Source organism: Lepidochelys olivacea, assembly GCF_965140295.1.
Source record: "Lepidochelys olivacea isolate rLepOli2 genome assembly, chromosome: 7".
NCBI lineage: Eukaryota > Metazoa > Chordata > Testudines > Cheloniidae > Lepidochelys > Lepidochelys olivacea.
Window position 1 is genome coordinate 1,493,925 of NC_140417.1, and position 24,789 is coordinate 1,518,713.

The following is a 24,789-nucleotide window of genomic DNA, read 5'->3' on the forward strand; positions in this document are numbered from 1 at the left end:
CCCAGTGTGGGGCCGGGTGTGGGGCGGGGCCTGGAACCCAGGGCGGGGCCCGGCGTGGGGCGGAGTCTGGGGCCGGGCGTGGGGCGGGGCCTGGCAGCGGGGTTTCCTGACGCGCATTCAGGGGTCGGGGAAAGGGAGCGCGCCGGGGGGGACCGGGGCTGCTGTCCGCGCTCGGCTCCCGTAGGGGGCGTGGCTGGGGGCGGGGCCCGGGCCGCGCGCGGGTTTATCTCCGGGGCGCGCGGGGGGGGGCGGCTCTTTCTGGGCCACGCGGCGCAGCCGTTCGCCGAGGCGCCATGGCCGATTACCTCATCAGCGGCGGCACCGGCTACGTGCCCGACGACGGGCTGACGGCGCAGCAGCTCCTCAACTGCGGGGACGGGCTGACCTACAAGTGAGCCGGGGGGGTGGGGGTGCCCGTGCCCGGGGGGGGGTGTGCCCGTGGGGGGGTGCCCGGGGGGGGTGTGCCCGTGGGGGGTGGGGTTGCCCGTGTCCGGGGGGGGGGTGTCCGGGGGGGGTGCCCGTGCCCGTGCCCGTGGGGCTGGGGTCCCTGGGAGGTGCGGCCCGGGTGTGCCCCGCCTGTCGGGCGGTGGTTGCAGCGCCCCCCGGCGGACGCAGGCTGCGTTGTCCCGCTCGCGCGGCGCCGAGGGCCGGCGGGCGGCCCAGACTGTCCCCGTGCTGGGCCTGTGCCCGGGGCGACCTACGTGAGACTAGCCCCAGCCAGTGACCCTGCCCCTGTGTCGCATCCTCCTTTGCACCGCGGGCACCGCGCCCAGAGCTTCCGCAGGCTCCGCGCCCGCGGGCTTTGGCTTTTGGCGGGTCTCGAGAAGCCCCTCGGTGAGCGGAGCTGCCTAGTGTCCGAGCGTTTCTGAGCCTCCAGCCCCGGACGCCGGGGCAGGAACCCCCGAGTGCAGCGGGTGGTTTGTGTGACTCGGGGCATGGCCCCACGGGCGCTTCACGGCGCTGCATCTTTCTCGCTCAGGGTGTGAAAACCCCCCCCCCGAGCGCAGCAATTTCAGCGCTGTAAAGCGCCCCTGCGCTGGGAGCTGCACCCCTCCTGGAGGTGGGTTTCTAGAGCACTGGGGGAGCTCGCTCCCAGCGCTGTGCCGACAACGCAAGCCATGTTAAAGCCCTGCCAGTGTAGTGTCTGGGGGCAGTTTCACTGAAATGCAGTTGATTTCGGTTTTTCTCTTTCCTTTCCCTCTTCTAGTGACTTCCTTATTCTTCCTGGCTATATTGACTTCACTGCAGACCAAGTGGTGAGTATAAAGGTGAAGTTTGCATTATCTGGAATTAATGACTACAAGCTGGCACTCCCTGACCCCAATTCTTTGCTAACAGGCTCTTCTTGTGTCTGCTTAAGGGGCCATTGTAGAAGGAGAAAACTCTTTTTATTTTTAATATCTTGGCTGCCCTTGGAGCTAAACTCTTGGAGATATTGGTGCCCCTTTGAAGATCATGGGAACTAAGAAAAGCACTTGTTGTAAAGCAGCGGTGTGTGGTATATGAAGCAAAAATCCATGCTGGTTTCCCTGGTTTACAGGCCCAGGTAGAATTGCTTTGGGATGAACTTGCATATCACCACAACAAACCTTTCCTTCTTTTAGGACCTGACTTCAGCTTTGACCAAAAAGATAACCTTAAAGACTCCCTTGGTTTCCTCTCCTATGGACACTGTGACAGAGGCCAGCATGGCCATTGCAATGGCGGTGAGTGCCCATGGACAAGAGCATTAGAAGGTGGAAGAAGTGAATCTTGTGAACTGAAGAATAACTTTTTAATACAGATTCCCAAGAGTGATGACATCATTGGTGTTAAACTTGGTTTAAAATGGACAGTTTAAAATAATGTGCTTCAGTGTTAAACAAGCTGTCCTGAACTAGGCTCACTATTGCCAGCTGCTGTTTTTTCAGATCTCCTTAAGCTGGTCTTGCTTGTTAGTGGGTTGGATCTTATTTCTCTGTATCCTATTGGAGCAGGGGGGAGGTATAGCTCAGTGGTTTGAGCATTGGCCCCCTAAACCCAGGGTTGTGAGTTCAATCCCTGAGGGGGCCATTTAGGGATCTAGGGCAAAAATTGGGGATTGGTCCCCCTTTGAGTAGGGGGTTGGACTAGATGACCTCCTGAGGTCCCTTCCAACCCTGATATTCTATGATTTATCACGGTGTTCCCTTAACAGTCTAGCCTCTCAGTTGCTGTATTCCTATTCCGAACTCTGTAAGGAAAAACAAACAGTTTGATGTTAAATCATCTTAAAAGGAAATTGGAGCATGTTTCTGGCCTGAATATACTCCTTACATTGGTATCCCATAAGTAGCCAGGGGGGTGGCAGGCAAGTCATGTCTTTTGGATAAGGAAATCCTGGCATTTATACTATTCAGATTCTGTCTCTGAGCTCCCCATTAGCAGTGCAGTTTGCTCTGCTACAGTAGTAGTCTGCCGTCTGTACTTGGTTGTTGAATTCACCAAATAAAGTTGAGGGACCCTATTGTTGCAGTGACTTACTGCTGCCTCTGTGTGTTCTCAGCTCACAGGTGGGATTGGATTCATCCATCATAACTGCACACCGGAATTCCAGGCCAATGAAGTACGGAAAGTTAAGGTAAAGAACAACTGAAGCAGGAAACGGGGAGCTGCAGCAACTGGGCAAGTCACTAAATGTCCAAAGGGGTCTGGCTCCAGTTTGAGAACCATGAAGTAGGCTTCAGCAAAGGAGAACTGACAAGTAGTATTTCCCCTTGTACTCTAGTCTCTTAGAGCAGTGGCACTGGTCAGTGCAGGTGGACACATCAGCTCTTCTGTCTTGCCATATCCCACAACAGCTAGGGACACAAGAACCTGCTTACTGAGTGTGGGGGAATGTTGGCCAGGATGCTGGGGTTAAACTCCACCTGCCTATTTTGAAAAGTGTCAATGAATTTATCCCCACAGATGGGCAGAAAGGAGCTTGACTTGTTTGATGCAGCATCCTTGCTATTGCAGTCACTAACTCCAAATGCATATGTGCCACGGACTCCAGTGATACGCTCTGCCAGCTTGGGGAGGGTGACAGACCTTCACAGCTCTCTTATCATGAGGAATGCTAAATGCCCATCACATTACAGCTCAGTCTATCCATGTTGTTTACTTTGCTCTCTGAATGTGCTTGTTTCAGAAATATGAACAGGGATTTATCACCGATCCAGTGGTGCTGAGCCCCAAGGACAAAGTGAGAGATGTGTTTGAAGCAAAAGCCCGTCATGGATTCTGTGGCATTCCTATCACAGACAATGGAAAGATGGGGACTAAGCTGGTGGGGATCATCTCATCCCGAGACATTGACTTCCTGAAAGAGGAGGAGCACGACTTGCCCCTCAGTGAGGTTTGTTTGTTGAGGTCCTGCACTCCTGGTGGGACAGGGAGGGTTATGTTAGGAAGTGCTACTGCGTGTGGTGATGACGAAGACTCGGTGCTTGAATGAGGTTTGTGAACCAGCCCAGCAGGGACAGGGACCTGGCTCTTTGTTTTATTCCAGGTTTAAATTAGTCTTTCTGTTGCTTATTGCTCTGTGCCTATTACTAGCGTGTTCCAGTGACTGCTGGCTCGGGTTTACCATTTGGCACAATCTGGCCATGATCCTTTTTGCTTCCTACAGCAGACATCAGGGTTGCAGGAATGTGGGGGGCCATGGGGCCTTGCATGGCCTTCTCACTGTTTGCCACAGGCCCGGCCCCTTCTATTCCCCCATGAGACCCTGTCACCGGGCCGGAAGCTGGAGCCAGGACCAGGTGAGAGTGGCCCAGACAGCTGTGGGGAGCTGCGGACCCTTCACTAGCCTGGGATAGGGGGGCCTGAGAGCCTCTGGGGAAGGGGCAGGACCTCATCCATCTGTCCCCCATACTTCTAGGAAGAATCCGTTGCCCCGGCAGACATTCACTATTGGCTGTAGCCATCATGTCTCTTCTGGTTCTGTATTGGCTACTGCTGCTCTCCTGTAGTGACCTGGCCGTTGGAAAGGTGACATCATTGTTTGAATGCACAGGCCAAAGCCTCCAAGCTCCTATTCACTGAATAGTGCTTTCAGGCTCCTGGTATAATCCCTTTGGCTGGGACTTGCACCATGCAGAATAACTCCTGGGCTCAGTAAAGTCATGCTTAGCATTTACACAGTGCTTCATAGAATCATAGAATATCAGGGTTGGAAGGGACCTCAGGAGGTCATCTAGTCCAACCCCCTGCTCAAAGCAGGACCAATCCCCAACTAAATCATCCCAGCCAGGGCTTTGTCAAGCCTGACCTTAAAAATTCCTAAGGAAGGAGATTCCACCACCTCCCTAGGTAACGCATTCCAGTGTTTCACCACCCTCCTAGTGAACAAGTTTTTCCTAATATCCAACCTAAATCTCCCCCACTGCAACTTGAGACTATTACTCCTTGTTCTGTCATCCGCTACCACTGAGAATAGTCTAGATCCATCCTCTTTGGAACCCCCTTTCAGGTAGTTGAAAGCAGCTATCAAATCCCCCCTCATTCTTCTCTTCCATAGACGGAACATCCCCAGTTCCCTCAGCCTCTCCTCATAAGTCATGTGTTCCAGTCCCCTAATCATTTTTGTTGCCCTCCACTGGACTCTTTCCAATTTTTCCACATCCTTCTTGTAGTGTGGGGCCCAAAACTGGACACAGTACTCCAGATGAGGCCTCACCAGTGTCAAATAGTGGGGAACGATCATGTCCCTCGATCTGCTGGCAATGCCCCTACGTATACATCCCAAAATATCATTGGCCTTCTTGGCAACAAGGGCACACTGTTGACTCATATCCAGCTTCTTGTCCACTGTCACCCCTAGGTCCTTTTCTACAGAACTGCTACCGAGCCATTCGGTCCCTAGTCTGTAGCGGTGCATTGGATTCTTCTGTCCTAAGTGCAGGACTTTGCACTTGTCCTTGTTGAACCTCATCAGATTTCTTTTGGCCCAATCCTCCAATTTGTCTAAATCCCTCTGTATCCTATCCCTACCCTCCAGCATATCTACCTGTCCTCCCAGTTTAGTGTCATCTGCAAACTTGCTGAGGGTGCAATCCACCCCATCCTCCAGATCATTTATGAAGATATTGAACAAAACCGGCCCGAGGACCGACCCTTGGGGCACTCCACTTGGCTGCCAACTAGACATGGAGCCATTGATCACTACCCGTTGAGCCCAACAATCTAGCCAGCTTTCTATCCACCTTACAGTCCATTCATCCAGCCCATACTTCTTTAACTTGCTGGCAAGAATACTGTGGGAGACCGTGTCCAAAGCTTTGCTAAAGTCAAGGAACAACACGTCCACTGCTTTCCCTTGATCCACAGAACCAGTTATCTCGTCATAGAAGGCAATTAGATTAGTCAGGCATGACTTGCCTTTGGTGAATCCATGCTGGCTGTTCCTGACCATTTTCCTCTCCTCTAAGTGCTTCAGAATTGATTCCTTGAGGATCTGCTCCATGATTTTTCCAGGGACGGAGGTGAGGCTGACTGGCCTGTAGTTCCCAGGATCCTCCTTCTTCCCTTTTTTAAAGATGGGCACTACATTAGCCTTTTTCCAGTCATCCAGGACTTCCCCCGATCACCATGAGTTTTCAAAGATAATGGCCAATGGCTCTGCAATCACATCCACCAACTCCTTTAGCAGTCTCGGATGCATCGCATCCAGCCCCATGGACTTGTGCTCATCCAGCTTTTCTAAATAGTCCCGAACCACTTCTTTCTCCACAGATGGCTGGTCACCTCCTCCCCATGCTGTGCTGCCCAGTGCAGTAGTCTGGGAGCTGACCTTGTTTGTGAAGACAGAGTCAAAAAAAGCATTGAGTACATTAGCTTTTTCCACATCCTCTGTCACTAGGTTGCCTCCCTCATTCAGTAAGGGGCCCACACTTTCCTTGACTTTCTTCTTGTTGCTAACATACCTGAAGAAACCCTTCTTGTTACTCTTGACATCTCTTGCTAGCTGCAGCTCCAGGTGTGATTTGGCCTTCCTGATTTCACTCCTGCATGCCTGAGCAATATTTTTATACTCTTTCCTGGTCATTTGTCCAATCTTCCACTTCTTGTAAGCTTCTTTTTTGTGTTTAAGATCCGCAAGGATTTCACTGTGAAGCCAAGCTGGTCGCCTGCCGTATTTACTGTTCTTTCTACATATCAGGATGGTTTGTCCCTGTAACCTCAATAAGGATTCTTTAAAATACAGCCAGCTCTCCTGGACTCCTTTCCCCCTCATGTTGTTCTCCCAGGGGATCCTGCCCATCAGTTCCCTGAGGGAGTCAAAGTCTGCTTTTCTGAAGTCCAGGGTCCGTATTCTGCTGCTCTCCTTTCTTCCCTGTGTCAGGATCCTGAACTTGACCATCTCATGGTCACTGCCTCCCAGGTTCCCATCCACTTTAGCTTCCCCTACTAGTTCTTCCCGGTTTGTGAGCAGCAGATCAAGAAGAGCTCTGCCCCTAGTTGGTTCCTCTAGCACTTGCACCAGGAAATTGTCCCCTACACTTTCCAAAAACTTCCTGGATTGTCTGAGCACTGCTGTATTGCTCTCCCAGCAGATATCAGGGTGATTGAAGTCTCCCATGAGAACCAGGGCCTGCAATCTAGTAACTTCCGTGAGTTGCCGGAAGAAAGCCTCGTCCACCTCATGCCCCTGGTCCGGTGGTCTATAGCATACTCCCACCACGACATCACCCTTGTTGCTCACACTTCTAAACTTAATCCAGAGACACTCAGGTTTTTCTGCAGTTTCATACCGGAGCTCTGAGCAGTCGTACTGCTCTCTTACATACAGTGCTACTCCCCCACCTTTTCTGCCCTGCCTGTCCTTCCTGAACAGTTTATAACCATCCATGACAGTACTCCAGCCATGTGAGTTATCCCACCAAGTCTCTGTTATTTGCTTCATTAACAAACTTTCCTTTTCACAGTAACCTTTTCTCCCTCTTGCTCCCTCACATCAGCCTGCAGTGTGCACTCAGCTGTGTAAGCCTTCTGGTGCTAATTCTGTTGTTACTGGTACTGCAGTAGCTCTGTAATTGTAGCTCTTCGGTGTCATCAGATATAAGCATAGTTTTTAGTGCTTCTCGGCCAGTGCTTCCCTCCTGACTTAGGTCAGCATGAGCTAAAGATAGACCCAGCTTGACATTACACTCCTGTCCCAACTCCATTTTCAGTCTCCTGTTACTAGCCAAAGAGACGCTGACAGTGTCACTTCAGGACTGGTACCAAAGAGGCTTGTGTTTCTTCAGAGATGCTGAACTATTCAGAATATCAAACGGTTGTAATGGGTCAGACCAATGGTCCCTCTAGAACAGCACTCTGTCTCTGACATTGGCCAGTCGAGATTGTCGCCATATCTCCTGCTTAGGCCTTTTAGGCCTGGGCCACACTAGGTGGGGGGATTCAAACTAAGATATGCAACTTCCACTACGCTATTCGTGTAGCTGAAGTCTAAGTATCTTAGTTCGAGTTACCTAGCCGTCCTCATAGTGGTGAGTCGACCGCGGCGGCTCCCCCGTTGACTCCACCTTGGCAGGAGGAGTAAGCGGAGTACCGGTGTCGATTCGGGGATCCATCGATCACTACAAGCTGGCGGGTAGTGAAGACGTACCTTTAGCATCTACACTGCAGAACTGAAAGCCCCTTTCCTATTCTTGTTTGAAACATTGAATCCTATGTATGCAAGAGAGTTTATTTCCCTAGTGTTTTGGCCTCTCTGTAACAGCACTGGTTCTCATCCCACTTATGATTCAGCTCTAACGTCCTGCTCATTGCTCTCATAGGCTCTCTTCAAGTAATCAGTGTTGGGTGCTATTCCTCCTTCTCCTCCCCTTTCTGGAATTCCTTTCTGTGCAATCTGAGACCGAACAAACCAGCCCCCTGCACCCCAGTTTTGGGTGAGATGTTACTCCCCTGAACTCGGTGAGAAGAGAGCTGTCTGTCTTCAATATGTACCTTATGAGCCCTGTACAGATGCACACTGGTGCTGGTTTGTCAGAGTGGACACAGGCAGGCATGTTCATTTAGATTATGGCTGTCAAGCGATTAAAAAATTAATTGCGATTAATCGCGCTGTTAAATGGTATTCTGTTGTTTGTTTTAAATATTTTTGGATGTTTACCACATTTTCAGATATATTGATTTCAATTACAACACAGAATACAAAGTGCACAGTGCTCACTTTCTATTTATTTTCTATTACAAATATTTGCACTATAAACAAAAGAAATAGTATTTTTCAATTCACCTAGTACAAGTACTGTAGTGCAATCTCTTTATCGTGAAAGTTGAACATACAAATGTAGAATTATGTACAAAAATCCTGCCTTCAAAAATAAAACAGTGTAAAACTTTAGCGCCTACAAGTCCACTCAGTCCTACTTTTTAGTCAGCCAATCGCGCAGACAAACAAGGTTGGTTACAATTTGCAGGAGATAATGCTGCCTGCTTCTTGTTTACAATGTCACCTGAAAGTGAGAACAGGCGTTCGCATGGCACTTTTGTAGCCGGCATTGCAAGGTATTTACATGCCAGATATGCTAAACATTCGTATGCCCCTTCATGCTTTGGCCACCATTCCAGAGGACATGTGTCCATGCTGATGATGGGTTCTACTTGATAACGATCCAAAGCAGTGCGGACCAACACATGTTCATTTTCATCATCTGAGTCAGATGCCACCAGCAGAAGGTTGGTCTTCTTTTTTGGTGGTTTGAGTTCTGTAGCTTCCGCATCAGAGCGTTGCTCTTTTAAGACTTTAAAAGCATGCTCTACACCTCATCCCTCTTAGATTTTGGAAGGCACTTCAGTTTCTTAAACCTTGGATCAAGTGCTGTAGCTATTTTTAGAAATCTCACATCGGTACCTTCTTTGTGTTTTGTCAAATCTGCTGTGAAAGTGTTCTAAAAACGAACAGGTGCTGGGTCATCATCCAAGACTGCTATAACATGAAATATATGCAGAATACGAGTAAAACAGAACAGGAGACATACAATTCCCCTCCAAGGAGTACAGTTACAAATTTAATTGATGCATTATATTTTTAACAAGCATCATCAGCATGGAAGCATGAAGGGGCATACGAATGTTTAGCATATCTGGCATGTAAATACATTGCAATGCTGGCTACAAAAGTGCCATGCGAACGCCTGTTCTCACTTTCAGGTGACACTGTAAATAAAAAGCGTGCAGAATTATCTTCCATCAATGTAAACAAACTTGTTTGTCTTAGCGATTGGCAGAATAAGAAGTGGGACTGAGTGGACTTGTAGGCTCTAAAGTTTTACACTGTTTTGTTTTTTGAGTGCAGTTAAGTAACCCCCAAAAAATCTGCATTTGTAAATTACACTTTCACGATAAAGAGGTTGCACTACAGTACTTGTATGAGGTGAATTGAAAAATACTATTTCTTTCATTTATCATTTTTATGGTGCATGTATTTGTAATCAAAAATAATATCATGTGAGCACTGCACACTTTGTATTGTGTGTTATAATTGAAATCAATATTGAAAATGTAGAAAAACATCCAAAAATTTGCGATTAATCACGATTAAGTTTTTGGAGTTAGTTGCGTGAGTTAACTGTGATTAATTGACAGCCCTAATTTAGATGTGAACTCTTCCTCCCATCCCCTGCTCTTTTATTCTGCAGCATCAGGCACTCCCAAGCAGAGTCCTCCTAAAGCCAATGTGCTAGGGAGCACTGTCTGAAAACAAGCCCAGTGACTGGTGGAGTTTCTGCCAGGAACAGTAAGAGGCTGTGATTATATCAGGCAAATGAGTGCTGAAGTTAGGTTCCCTAACCTATTAAAAGTACTTTGGTCTGGACTGTGTAGCTATTGATGTGAGGGGAGTCTGTGCTGGTGAAATCCCAAGCAGAGGGTGAGAGGTTCTTCCTTCTCTCAGGGTGATCTCACTGGGTCGCCCGGCAGTATGGAGAGACAGCTGTGTGCTGGGCTTCATGTGGATTTGAGTGGACTGTTTGAGTGGGTATAGAGCGCTGCAGGCTGAGGATTTATTTCCATGGGCTGCTCCACGCTATTGTGTGCTCCCTCATCCCCCATTCCATATGTCACGTTTAGTTGGGACCCTCTGGCACCTAGCAAGTGGCCACTGAAGCATCTTTGCTTGGCAGCTTGTTTCTCCTGTCCTGGATCAGGTGGGAAGGAGCTCTCACTTGTGTGTGACTTTAAATTCTTTGCCCCCTTTTCTATCAGATTATGACAAAGCGGGATGATCTCGTTGTCGCCCCTGCAGGGGTAACATTAAAGGAAGCAAATGAAATTCTGCAGAGAAGCAAAAAAGGTACCGTGACTAGCTGTGTGTTGTGTGGGAGAGCTGTGTATGGCAGAGAGCAGGGGTAGGATGGGAGCACACACTCGTACGTGTATGTGGAAATGCTCTCATGCTCATCTCTCCACACATTCCATTCGTTTCTCAGTGCAAATGTTTTTCCCTACAATAAAAGATTATGATGCCAGGTGTCCCCATGAGGTGTTCCTTCCAAATCTCCTTGGGGAGAAGGGGATGGTAAGGACAGGACCGTCCTGGAGCCCCAAATGAGAGTGACAACCTGCCAAAAGATTAAAACCTTCACCTTCATCTGAGTCTGTTTAGAACTTCAGGGATTCCTGCCAGTCAAGGTGCTGAAAAGTTGTAAATGCCAAGACCGCACTTGGCTGCAGGCTTTTAATTTTGTATCCAGTTTCTAGCGTCTGGTTTCAGAGGCTTATGAACAGCTCAGTTCCTTTGGGGGGGTCTGGAGTGACTCGAGTACAAGAGCCCTTTTTGAATTAAAGGCTACGTAGCACGATCAGGATCATAATACTGAACCCTTTCCCAGTCCTACTGACTTCTCATTCTGCCAGCTGGGATGAGAACCAGAGTCTGCTGGGTTTCAAAAGCAAACCCTGTTCTGGCTGCCAGTCATTCTTTGCATCTCTGGCATACAGTGTGAGCTGGGTTCCTTTAAGTAGGAACTCCTCCCCTGAGGGCCAGTCTGGTGTGACACCTATCTTGTGAGAGGCTCTGCAATGACGGTGTATTTATATTTATTTCAAGGTAAGCTGCCAATTGTTAATGAGGAGGATGAGCTGGTGGCTATAATCGCTCGCACAGATCTGAAGAAGAACCGTGATTACCCGCTGGCATCCAAAGATGCTAAGAAGCAACTGCTCTGTGGCGCTGCCATTGGGACCCACGAAGATGACAAATACCGTCTGGATCTCCTAGTGCAGTCTGGGGTGGATGTCGTTGTGTTGGTGAGCTCTAGGGCTTGGCTTCTGTTTTAGTCGAGTGGATTCAACACACCCTGAAAAGTTTTTGACTAGCATCCCTCTTCATAGCATAGCTTCATCATGGACTTTGTGATAGGCACATTGGCACAAGGTGGCCAAGCTTGGACCTGCGGGGCAGGAGGTAGACTCTAGTCTAAATGGCCGGTCTGTTCATGGTGGGGCATTATGATGGCATGTGTGTTGATCTAGATACTGGTCTGCTAGCATGTGGTGATTTGTGCAGCTAGCTATATTGAGTTCAGGCTAGATGGCTGTAATTACAAAGGTGCTCTGTTCGCTTGATGTCTGTCACTGACCATTGGACTAATGTACAGGCATGTGTTGGACTCCTGGTGTGAAATAACAGTGTTGTGTCCTTTAATTACCTGATAATTAAAAGAAATAACACAGAGGGACCAACATAGTACTCCTCAGCAGTCTGTCCTGTCAGCCCCATGTGTCTGATCATTTGGGCACAGGAGTTTGCACGTGCCCTTGCTGTTGATAGGTTAGTCTGGTTATACAGTGTTCTACCAGAGAACACTTGTTTAGCAGGCCGTGTTAGTTAGCTGGATTAGTCAGAATCACCTTCCCCCTCCCATTCTAATGAGGGGGGCCAGTGCACTTAATGTGGAGCCTCCATAAGCAGGGACTGCTCCTGCCACTGCCCTGGGAAAAAGGTGACTAACTTTCCCTGCCTCTTAAGGTGTGTCTTCACGACACAGGTAACTTGAGTTATAACCCATTTTACCCCTAACTTGACTCCTGTCCACATACAGAAATCTCTAGCTGGAATTAAGCAGTGCTTTAAGCTCAAGCTTGCTGTCTCATGAGGTGGATGGGGAGGTGGCGCTCCAGGGATGCTGACTCTGGAACTAGTAATGCAGTGGGGATGTAACGGCTCCATTTATATCCCCTCGAGAGCTAATCCAATCGCTCTGTGCTACTAACGAGCTCTCTGTGTAACACTAGTGGTGTTTGTGGTGTGGCTGCTGTCAGGCCTGGCCTTAAAACCTAGCTTATCAGAGCTATGGTGTTCAGAGGGGTGAAAAATCTCACGCCTGAGTGCTGTAGCTTTGCTAACTTCCGTTAGTTCCAGGGAAGAATGTTGCCATTGCCCAGGGAGGTGGAGTTCCTATGGTGACAGAAAAACCCCTTCCATGGCTGTGGTCTGGTCTGGTCTACAGTAGACATGTAGGTCGGTTTAACTACGTGGCTCAGGGGTATGAAAAAATCCACACCCCTGAGTGGTGGTGGTGACCTGAGTCCCAACATAGACCGTGCTAGGTTGATGACAAAATTCTTCTGTCGACCGAGCTACTGCTCCTCAGGGAGGTGGATTACCCCGTGCCAAGGAGAGAACCCCGCCTGTGAGCACCGGCTGTGTCTACACTGACGTGCTGCAGCGTTTCAGGTGTCGCCGAGCCCTGTGTCTGCACGAACAGGGTTACGGCGGTACAGCGACGGCGCATGTAGGGTAGACGTGGCCTCGCCCAAGGCAGGCTAGTTCCGGCACAGTAACCAGAGCGCTCACCTGTCGTAACTGGAGAGGACTGTGCTGTGAAGGCACACCCAGAGTAAACTGAATGACAAAAACCAAACTGCATGCATGGGAGTTGGAAATAGTCTTCCTTGAGCATCTCAAGAGTCTCTTTGAATTCAGCATTCGATACTTTGGGGGGCCCGTCACCTGACAGTCGTCATCAAGTCTTTATCTTCACGACGCCTCTGAGGCCAGGCAGTGCTGCCATCCCAGTTCTGGGGCTGGGAGACAGGTATAGTGATGTTAAGTGACAATTTGTGGCAGAGCAGGAATTGAACCCTGGTCTCCTAGCCAAGGCCAGTGCTCTAACCATGGGACCATCCTTCCTCACTTGTGTAGACTGTAACATGGACATGTGCGTTTTTTGTGGGGGTGGGACAGGACCATTTGGAAGATGAGGAATAGACAGGTGGCTAGCTGCCATTCCAGTGCTAAGGGCTTGGACTGACCTCCCCACACCCTTTCTTTCAGGGAAATATTAGTGACCTCACTCAGGATGAGATTGGCAGCCCTCCTCTTGTCATGGGGTTCACAAGTTGAGGCCTCAAAATGCAAATAATTCTCTAAAGAATGCAGCTCTTAGATTTGAGAGGACTGGAATCTAGCCCTCAGTGTGAGCTGTTCTAGTCTCTGGGAGTGTTTGTGTCTGTCTGTCTTGTGAGATCTGCGTTCATTAGGCTGAAATGTCCTGTAAGATGGAAGTTTGTGGTGGTTTTTTCTTGTGGCTCATGTCTTCTGGGCCTTCTGAGCCTGGGCAGTGGGGTCTTTCAGTACTGAAGTGAATTAATCACCTGTTTGCAATGTGCTGAAGTCTCTGTGACTCTCCTAGGGCTGGATTTAAAATCCTTTATAGCTATTTTGGTTGATTTTTGTTTTTCTTTCTCTTCTAGGATTCCTCTCAGGGCAATTCCATTTTCCAGATCAACATGATCAAGTATATCAAGGAGAAATACCATAACCTACAGGTCATTGGAGGCAATGGTAATCTGCTAAATGGGATTTTAGCTTCTAGACTTTGACTGTTTTCAGTTGCAGTGAAAGATGTGTTGACCTGCTTTATATAAGCATCCCTGTCAGCTGTCCAGTTGGACTTTTGACCGATATCTCAGATGTATAGAATATGCTTCAGCACCTGAGGGACACTTCTTTTCCATTCTATATAAAAACTTTTCACTCAGGGTTAATGCCGTGTGTGCAATTCCCTGCAGTTAGTTCTTTTGTTTCCAGCCTTGATCCTTTTCTCTCTGGGCTCTGTAACATTGGTTAGAAAGCTTTCTAGAATTTCAGGTGTCTGGTTCTTGGAGGACTCCTACTTTGTGTGGAAAATAAATGGAAACATCCATGTGAATCTGGCTGAGCAGAGTTTAACTCTTTTCCTCTTGTCTTTATCTGCGTTACCAAATGTGTTGCTAACGCACCATAGTGTCTGCTCCAGCCTTTTGTCCCCTGCATGGCCGTAAGCATGTCTCATGCTTCCTCTGCCATTGTACAATGCATTATAATGGCCTTACTAGTCTAGCTGCAACACTGAGTCCCATGCACCATTGGGATAGGTGGGAAGCACTTTAACATCCAGAACTTTGTGGATTCAGCAGCCAGTACAATGCCAGTGAAAAGGGCAGTAGAGAAGCATGGCCCTGGGAAATCGGCCAGAAACGAACCATGTTGGGAGGGACCATGTTAGGCTAACCCCACCCCTACCCAGGCTCTGACATCAGGCTGATCCTCCCATCCCCCTTGAGGGGGTGGCTGTGTAAGTGTGAAGCTGACCCCTGGTCCCTGCACACCAAGATGGTAGGGTTTGTTCCTAGAACAGTTGGACATCAAGGCCTGATTGTCACCCAGGTTCAGTGTGCACATGCCATGGCTGTGGTGACTGGTGCATGCACACACTTGTTGGTTGGTTGAGAACCAGCCCTTTGGTGCCGGATTGCTGTTGAGATTTTAAACTGACTTTGTGCGTGACCTGTTGTGTTACCACGCACACCGACACCATGGGCCTGCCTCCAAAAGGGAGCACTCTCCAACCCTAGATCACTGCGGGGCTGCGAAGCTGACTCGGGTGCTGTTTGTGGAAGCCATTTTGAGATGCCCGAGTGGAAGGTGCTGTGCAAGTGCAGAGGTCCCTTTCCCCGCCAACCCATCTCAGGGAGGAAGCACCTTTGCAGGAAGCTAGGGCAACTGGTTAGCTCCTAGCGGTGAAAGGAGACAATGTTCTCATTTTAAAACCTTCGTCTGTTTGCTTCAGTGGTGACAGCTGCTCAGGCAAAGAATCTGATCGATGCAGGGGTCGATGCTCTAAGGGTCGGGATGGGCAGCGGCTCCATCTGCATCACACAAGAAGGTAAAGAAAATGTTTAATATCTTCTCAATAGCTAGAAGAACAAATATCTGCTAAACATCCACCTCATATCCAGAACCCACAATAAGTCCGTGGAGCCAGAGTCCTTGAGTTCTGGTGCTGTTGTGGTGGTGACTGTCTGCCGCAGGGCCTGTGTAACTGCGATAGGATTTTATAGCTGTGTAATGCCAAAGACATGCCATGGCTGGGTGTGGGAACGTAAAAGTGCCACTCATCTGATCTCCACCTAAGTGAGCAGGGCAAAGGAGAGGGCATCAGGTACAGACATCGGGGGGCGTGGGTAGGGGTTTCCATTTGCCCAGCATAGCTAGGAGGGCAGCAGAGAGGATGGTGATAAAACTCCCAGGGTTGTTTTCGTGGCCCTGCCTGTGGCAGCTGCAGCTGACAGTAAGATCCTTGTGCGTTTAATGGAGAGTTGGTCTGCTGGATTGGTGCCAGTTCACAATTGCCCACCGAAGCTGAGGTTTTTGAATGCAGCTATTGCAGTTAGCAGGATCCCAGGGGAGCCTGTGCCAGGCAGGCCGTGTTTCTAGGGCATAGCTCTCTGGCTAGCTACTAGACTGAGTGGCTGGGCGTGTCCTGGAATGAAGACTAGTTTTAAAGCTGCAACTGGACATCACAGTTCCAAGTGCATCAAGTGAAACAAACAGAAGCAAGGGTGTGGATGCCATGTGAAGGGCCATCGCTGCTGCAGTCTGGCTGCAGAGCCCCTCTTGTGCTTCATCAGTTGCCTTTGCGGTAATGGACCTGAAACAAGCCGCTGACTAGTAAAAGCAGCCCTTTGCCGTACGCATGCAGGGTCTTCCTGCAGATTCCAGCAGCAGTACTTGGGGCCCTATGAGGACAGTCCCCTGTACAGAGGATCTGTGGTTTTGCTCTGCCTGTTAAGGGAGCACCTGCTGCTTGGAGACTGTCTCAGGTGTTGCACTGGAGAAACTGTCGTGTCTCTTTCGTGTAAGAATGTTTTATTCAAGAGCCGCCCTTACGCTACCCAATCCCCGGCTGCACCAGCAATTCCTGGTCTGGGCCAGGCCAGGCTCTGCTGGGAGCACAAACAGCACTTTCCTGCTTCTTTTCATTCTCCCTTTGGTGCTCTCACCCATGGAGAACTGGAGAAAATGATGGCAGATTCCAATGCTACAACGTGTTTAATACAGCCTGACTCTGGGAGCTGTGTCCCTATCTTGGCAGCAGTGGGATAGAGGGGGCTGCAGAGACAAAACATCTGTTCTTCACAGTGGGTGTTATGTGGCTGGTGTTTCAGGACCAGAGGTCTATCCAGCCTTAGCTTCCCAAACCTGTTAACCCTCTCAGTGCCAGGAAGGCCAGGAGGCAGGTTGAGGATCCAGTGTTTCAGCATCAGATGGATTACTCCCTGAAATGTCCTTGGAGTAGGGAGAGCACATGCCAAGTGCCATGATGTGCTCCCTGGACATGGCCTTCAGCTTAGCATCCTTCTCTGTGGATTGGACTAAGAGGGACCCTCGATGTCCGAGCTGTGGCTCAGTTATCCCAGGCTCGGCCTGGTAAAGTCATTCGTGGGGGCCTTTATTCTGCTGCTGCTGTTCGTTTCTAAATTGTATTTGTTTGTTTTGTTTAGCTGCTCCACAGATCCCTCCAGAACTAAAGTCCCACAGCCCCAAGTGCCCGTCTTCTGTCATGGGCACCTATAGTAAGTCACTTGCCCTATTGTCAACCTTAATTCTGTCTTGAAGCAAGACCCTGATTGGCTGCACATGGCCCCTCTGCTTGTTTGAGAATAAGTGGGTTGTAGATGCACTTGGGGTTTTGTGGCTTTGGGTACTGGTAGTTGACCCAAAAACTGATGCTGAGAAGTCTTTTGGATTTCTAAAGCAGGGTTCTGAATTGTCCTAATCAAGGCCACCTGGGCTCATCAGTGTCTTTAATCCAAACCCAATTTAAAAACCTGATTGAGCTTCCTCAGTGGTACTGCTGAGCCTCTAACTGGAAGGTGCGGCAGGTGGGAGGATGGTGCCTATGCAGAGCCTGCAAATCTGCTCTGGTCTCTTAATGATGGGAGAGGTTTCACCTTAGCTCAATTTTGCCTTGTGTGAACTAGCCATGCTGTGTGAATGTAACTTCAACAGGGACTTTCACCCTGTGGCAAACTTGGAAGGCACATCCCAGAACCATGCCCTTTGCCAATGATTCTGATCTGCGTGTGTGAGGAAGGGCTCTTCTCCCTCTCACCTTGCGAGCGCTACTTTTTGATGTTGTTACAGGATCAAGTAGGCGACCAAGATTAAGCTTGGCATTTGCCCTGTTTGCTATTTGTGAAGCACTTCAAAGGGAAAGAAGTTTCTGATTTGGATCCTGGGTTGTACCCACTAGCATGACCGTCCTCTCTTAGTGCCACCCCTTACAAGCCTTTGCTCCGAGTACAGGGGAAGTGTGTGTACATTTTGAACCCTGCTTTGGAAGCCTGCACCTCCTGTTTAAGTCTTGGCACTGGGAGCTGGGACAGCCAAATACAGTCCTGTGATGGTCCCATGTGCCCCGTGCCAAGAGGTGAATTATAAAGGGCTGGTCTCAGTGGTTACTTCTATAATATAGCTGCAGATTTCTGTTCTTGGGTAGAGAATAATGGGATCCAGAGGCTTGGGGCCCTGGGTTTCTTTGAAATCAGAGGCTTTTGCACAGAAGAGATGGTGCTGTCACAGGCTGCTGTAAAGGCACCCTCAGTCTCTTCTTCAGCAATGCAGTACCAAATGAGACCATCTCTTTAACACTAACAGCATTCACATTATTGCTAGCAGACGCTTCTTCCCGGCTGGCTGGGTCCAATTAATATTGACTCTTTCACGATCGTCACCTTGAATTCTCCTCTCAACCTGAGCTGCTGGTGCTGAGCACAGGGAGAAATACGTGTGAGCCAGTGCAAAAATTAGTTTGTAAAGACTCCCTCTTCTGGCAAAGCACCAGTCTACTAGGAGTTGTCACGCTTGATGCTGCTCCAAAGTGGCAGCCTGAAACCCTGCATCAAACATGATGTTTGCATCCTGAATTACTAATCTTGCATGTTCATAATCCCATCTGAACCATTGTGCTAACTGTGATTGGAGGAAAGGCCTCCTGGTGATTGTGTTGCTGGGGGAATCTGAGGGATGGGAAGGTTATTGTGGCATATTTGCATGCACTTGGCTGTTAAATGTACCCGAATACATGTCATTCAGTGGTTTCCCTTCTGGTGTTTCTTTGTACAGTCAAAAGCCTGAAGTTGCTAAAGCACTGGTAAATCTGAGACCAATCTGTATTTGTCCCCACTGATGGCTAAACGTTAGAGGCCCTGCTATGCTGTGGAAACTTACATTTCCAGCACCACATCAATCCGCCCTGTGTCTTTCCTTTTCTGTTGCATATAAACAAACTCTCTCCTTTTGGTCAGATGCCTCTTCCTGCCAGAGTCAGTCTGTCAGGAGGCTGACATCCCATCATTGTGATGATCAGCAGTGCTGGGAACACAGCAATCATATGGGGACTCACTGGGCTTGGGTTTCTTGGGTCTGGCTTCTTTCTGTGTCTTACTAGACCTCTGGCTGAACACTAGGTGGTGAGTGAATCAGCACCCTTAAGGACTGACCAGCTGGTGTCCATGATTTCACCAGGTCTCTTGGCTCATTCTGTAACCACTGCAAAAGCTTCTCTATGGCATTGGGGCAGCAGTTACTTCATAGCCCCCGTTCACCTGCCTTCAGAGACTTGGGGCCAGGGCTGCTTGATTTCGTGTGGTTTATTCCACGGGGAGAAGCAGACTGGGAGGTCTGTGTGTGACTGAAAGCTGAAGGGCCTTTAACCAAGGGGGACTGCTGCAGCACCTGGTACTTGACCGTTTACCCTTTCTCTTCCTTGATCTAGTCTTGGCCTGTGGCAGGCCCCAGGCCACAGCGGTGTACAAAGTGTCTGAATATGCCAGAAGATTTGGGGTCCCAGTGATTGCAGATGGAGGGATCCAAACCGTGGGACACATTGCCAAGGCCCTGGCACTAGGTGCTTCCACAGGTGAGGGGGAGTGAGGGGGAATGAGGGTTGGGTGGAGGCCGGGGGGAGCTTAGGGCATTCAGAGGGGTATCTCCTTTGTGGGTGATTTGCTTTTGCCGTTGGAATATCAACCCAATGAGTGAACTTCTTACTGACTGCAGACTACTTTGCAGTGCTCGCTTGGCAGTGTTACGGGAGCTTTGCAAGGGCAGTAGCATTGAAAAGCCCTGACCTTGTCAGCATCAGTGCCAACACCATCAGAGCAGGGCCAGGAGCGAGAGATTGCTGGTGTATTTACATTTTGCATAGGGCACTGATCACACTACTCTAGTGCTCTGGGCAGGGAGAGACTGCCAGGACAGTGCAGCATTCTCCTAACAGGTGTGCTGGTGCCCCATAATCCTGAATTGCCAGATGCCCCATGCACTAGGCTTCTTCTAAGCAGAGTGCCAAACAAACCTGGCTGTGTCTTGGCTCCTTCGTGATCTAGGCCATTTTGCCCAGCGGTAGGAAAGACGGGCTAGGAAAGAGACTGAAATCTAGGACCTCTATGGTGGCATTCTCAGAAATGCTTCCAGTTCGATGTGCAGGGCCAGGTAGGCAGGCAGAGCTTCAGAGTCTCAATGCGTGGATGAGATGATGGTGTAGAGAGGAGGGGTTTAGATTTATTAGGAACTGGGGGAACTTTTGGGATGGGGGAGCCTGTACAGGAAGTATGGGCTCCACCTAAACCAAACTGGATCCAGCTGGCCAGCATTTCACATTAAAAAGGCTGCAGAGCAGTTTTTAAACTAAGAGATGGGGGGGGAAGCTGATAGCTGCAGAGGCGCACGTGGATCAGCCAGAGACTTCTCTTAGAAGAGAGTCTATTGAGAGAGATTCTCTAGGTTTTAGTTATGAGGAGGGGATGGAAGAGGATAAAGTATGGGCCAGATCAGATGAGAAACGTTCACATAAAGAATCTGACACATCAGAAAAACAGACAAACAGTGACAAGTTTTTAAAGTGCTTATATACAAATGCTAGAAGTCTAAATAATAAGATGGGTGAACTGGAGTGCCTCGTGTTAAAGGAGGCTATTGATACAATAGGCATCACAGAAACCTGGTGGAGTGAGGACAATCAGTGGGACACAATCATTCCGGGGTACAAAATATATTGGAGGGACAGAAGAGGTGGTGCTGGGTGAGGGGGAGGGAAGAGTGGCACTATATGTGAAAGAAAATGTACAATCAAATGAAATAATCTTAAATGAATCCACAAGCTCCATAGAATCTCTGGATAGTAATCCCAGGCTCTGATAAGAATATAACAGTAGGGATCTGTTATCGACCACCTGACCAGGACAGTGATAGTGACGATGAAATGCTAAGGGAGATTAGAGAGGCTATCAAAATAAAGAACTCAATAATAGTGGGGGATTTCAATTCTCCCCATATGGACTGGGCACAGGGCACCTCAGGATGAAATGCAGAGACAACCTTTCTCGATCCTTTAAATGTCTGCTTCTTGGAGCAGCCGGTACAGGAACCCCCCAGGGGAGAGGCAACTCTCGATCTCGTCCTGAGTGGAGCGCGGGATCTGGTCCAAGAGGGAACTATAACAGGACCGCTTGGAAATAGTGACCATAATATAACAACATTTAACATTCCTGTGGTGGGGCGATCACCTCAACAGCCCGACACTGTGGCATTTCAGAAAGCAGAACTATGCAGAAATGAGCAGGCTAGTTAAACAGAAATTAAAAGGTACAGTGACTAGAGTGAAATCCCTGCACGCTGCATGGACACTTTTCAAAGACACCATAATAGAGACTCAACTTAAATGTATACCTCAAATTAAAAAACACAGTAAAAGAATTAAAAAAGAGCCACCAGGGCTTAACAACCATGTAAAAGAAGCAGTGAGAGATGAAAAAGGCATCTTTTAAAAAGTGGAAGTCAGATCCTAGTGAGGTAAATAGAAAGGAGCATAAACACTGCCAAATTAAATGTAAAAATATAAAAAGAAAAGCCAAAAAGGAGTTTGAAGAACAGCTAGCCAAAAACTCAAAAGGTAATAACACAATGTTTAAGTACACCAGAAGCAGGAAGCCTGCTAAACCACCAGTGGGGCCCCTGGATGATCGAGATACAAAAGGAACACTTAAAGACAATAAAGTCATTGCGGAGAAACTAAATGAATTCTTTGCTTCATGGCTGAGGATGTTAGGGAGATTCCCAAACCTGAGCCATCTTTTGTAGGTGACAAATCTAATAGTCACTGATTGAAGTGTCATTAGAGGAGGTTTTGGAATTAATTGAGAAACTTAACAGTAACAAGTCACCAGGTCCAGATGGCATTCACCCAAGAGTTCTGAAAGAACTCAAATGTGAAATTGTGGAACTATTAATTATGGTTTGTAACCTGTCCTTTAAATCAGCTACTGTACACAATGACTGGAAGATAGCTAATGTAATGCCAATATGTAAGAAGGGCTCTAGAGGTGATCCCAGCACTTACAGACCGGTAAGTCTAACATCAGTACCAGGCAAATTAATTGAAACAACAGTAAAGAATAAAATTGTCGGACACATAGAAGAACATAAATTGATGAGCAAAAGTCAGCATGGTTTCTGAAAAGGGAGATCGTGTCTTACTGATCTATTAGAGTTCTTTGAGGGGGTCAACAAACACGTGGACAAAGGGGATCCCTTCATTTCTATTTATTAATATCTTCATAAATGATCTGGAGGATGGTGTGGATTGCACTCTCAGCAAATTTGCGGATGATACTAAACTGGGAGGAGTGGTAGATACGCTGGAGGGCAGGGATAGGATACAGAGGGACCTAGACAAATTGAAGGATTGGGCCAAAAGAAATCTGATGAGGTTCAATAAGGATAAGTGCAAGGTCCTGCACTTAGGACGGAAGAACCCAATGCACAGCTACAGACTAGGGACCGAATGGCTAGGCAGCAGTTCTGCGGAAAAGGACCTAGGGGTGACAGTGGACGAGAAGCTGGATATGAGTCAGCAGTGTGCCCTTGTTGCCAAGAAGGCCAATGGCATTTTGGGATGTATAAGTAGGGGCATAGCGAGCAGATGGAGGGACGTGATCGTCCCCCTCTATTTGACACTGGTGAGGGCTCATCTGGAGTACTGTGTCCAGTTTTGGGCCCCACGCTACAAGAAGGATGTGGATAAATTGGGAAGAGTCCAGCGGAGGGCAACAAAAATGATTCAGGGGCTGGAACACATGACTTATGAGGAGAGGCTGAGGGAACTGGGATTGTTTAGTCTACGGAAGAGAAGAATGAGGGGGGATTTGATAGCTTTCAACTACCTGAGAGGTGGTTCCAGAGAGGATGGTTCTAGACTATTCTCAGTGATAGCAGATGACAGGACAAGGAATAATGGTCTCAAGTTGCAGTGGGGGAGGTTTAGGTTGGATATTAGGAAAAACTTTTTCACTAGGAGGGTGGTGACACGCTGGAATGCGTTGCCTAGGGAGGTGGTGGAATCTCCTTCCTTAGAAGTTTTTAAAGTCAGGCTTGACAAAGCCCTGGCTGGGATGATTTAATTGGGGATTGGTCCTGCTTTTGAGCAGGGAGTTGGACTAGATGACCTGAGGTCCCTTCCAACCCTGATATTCTATGATCCAGTGGACATAGTGTACTTAGATTTCACTGTTTGTTCAGATCACAGGGTCAGGCTGCCCCCCTCCTAAGATGCAGGCTCTGCCCCTCCCCTTCCCCCCAGTGGCTGAACAAAAGCCTTGCTCCAATGTAAGCTCACCTGCTGCATCTCCACAATGAGCATTGCACGTCCCGCTCCTGCTCCCTGAGCTGTCACTAATCTTCTCACTGACTTTAGTGATGATGGGCTCTCTCCTGGCTGCAACCACGGAAGCCCCTGGAGAGTACTTCTTCTCGGACGGAATTAGGTTGAAGAAATACCGGGGAATGGGATCATTGGATGCTATGGACAAGAACTTGGGCAGCCAGACTCGATACTTCAGGTAGGAGAGACCTGGCATGAGAGGCAATAGGTCCCTGAGTCTGTGAGATCACTGCCTTAGCCTGCCAGGTCTGGTTTGTTCCACGGGCCTTTTGTTTTCAACCATCCACAGTGAGACAGATAAAATTAAAGTGGCCCAGGGGGTCTCTGGTGCAGTGCAAGACAAAGGTTCTATCCACAAGTTCATCCCGTACCTGATCGCTGGGATCCAGCACTCCTGTCAGGATATCGGTGCCAAGAGTCTGACCCAAGTCAGGTAAGACACCTCCCCGTGTGTGCGCTCAACTAATCCTCAGTGCCTCCATGGAGCTCATCTTGTCATCCCTAAGCTAGTGTCTGGTATCTGGCTTCTTGCAGCTTGTAGTCAAGGCCCACCATGTCTCATAGACCCTGATCTCTGTGGCGCAACTGAGCTGGAGCCCCTTCTCTCCTCTCAGTCCCCAGTGGGCACACCCTGGAGGAGTTGTGCTGGGAGGGAGAGCACTGCCCTTTGCAGACTGCCCAGGCAGTCTTACTGAGGGAGGTGCTGGAGCTGGCTGCCTGGCTCTGCTCCTGCCAGAAATGGAGGGGAAAGGAGGCAAAGCCTTGCTCTTCCTGTGCTGCAGTTGGTGTGAAATCTCCTTGCCCCACTGCACAATACAGTCTCTCCCCAGTCCTGCAGCTCCTCATGGCACACTGAGGGCCAGAGGCCTTCTAGCTGCAGCCTGGGGGAGCCTGACCCCAATCTGCTTTCCCTTGGCAGAGCCATGATGTACTCAGGAGAACTGAAGTTTGAAAAGAGGACAACATCTGCCCAAGTGGAAGGAGGAGTTCACGGCCTCCATTCGTAAGTCCTGCCAGTGCAGCCCTTCACTGGGCTCTTGGTGGCTCCAAACACTGTTGGATGTGGCCCAGCACACGTCTAATGCTGTTGGCCTTGCCCTTGCTGTCCCTGTATGCAGTGGTACATGCTGCATCCCATTGGCTTGCAGTGAGCTGGGCTGTTTTTGGGGGGGATGGTTACTGGCTTCCCTGTTTGTAGCAGCCAGAGTTGTTCCATGATTGCACTGGCCTTGGATTCTCCTAACAGAGCAGATCTAATGCAATTGACTGTCCCAGCACAGAGGACCTCTGGTGTACTACTCCTGGGGTCACCAGGCCCAGCTCTGTATGTGTCCCCCCTCTGCTAGCAGGGGTCTGTGTGCTGGGCAGGGCAGGCCTAGAGTTAGAGGGGCCAGTGCCCATGGCTAACTATTTCCTGTCCGTTTAGATATGAGAAGCGCCTCTTCTGAAGGAGGGTCTGTGCCTGTACTCAGCACCTTGCTGCTCTGCAGCACTCAGCTGCCATGCACCTGAGCTGCTCCTTTCACAGAAGTGCCATTATCCTGCAAGCACCTGCTGCTTCCTGGGTTCAGCAGCTGTTCTCCTTCCCTGTGAAGACATCCGTCCAGGGCTCCCAATGCCATGGGGGCAGCAGGACTCAGGCCCTGGCCTGTGTTGGACATATGTTACAATAAAAGAAAAGAGGTGGGACTTGTCTGCCTGTCTCAGTTTCACCACCTCAGGCCTCCTTTCCCCAGGTTGCAGTCCCCGACTCCTGTCCCGAGTGATGCTGTCACTCTCACCCCTT

The 24,789-nt window shown here is 49.1% G+C and overlaps 1 protein-coding gene across 2 annotated transcripts; it reads left to right on the forward strand.

Moving 5' to 3' along the window:
* The first annotated feature begins 232 nt into the window (after nt 1-232).
* On the forward strand, nt 233-24,692 carry IMPDH2 (inosine monophosphate dehydrogenase 2). Of its 2 annotated transcripts, XM_084633996.1 has the most exons (15): nt 233-391; nt 1,208-1,256; nt 1,605-1,706; nt 2,525-2,599; nt 3,152-3,358; nt 10,219-10,306; nt 11,063-11,262; nt 13,711-13,801; nt 15,069-15,164; nt 16,783-16,854; nt 19,059-19,202; nt 23,037-23,181; nt 23,293-23,436; nt 23,923-24,006; nt 24,430-24,692. In XM_084633996.1, the coding sequence occupies exons 1-15, from the start codon at nt 294-296 to the stop codon at nt 24,449-24,451; spliced, it is 1,617 nt and encodes a 538-aa protein (XP_084490122.1). In that variant the 5' UTR covers nt 233-293; the 3' UTR covers nt 24,452-24,692. The 2 variants fall into 2 exon arrangements, with proteins under 2 accessions (XP_084490122.1, XP_084490123.1); XM_084633997.1 differs by lacking the exon at nt 16,783-16,854.
* Nucleotides 24,693-24,789: the final 97 nt, after the last annotated feature.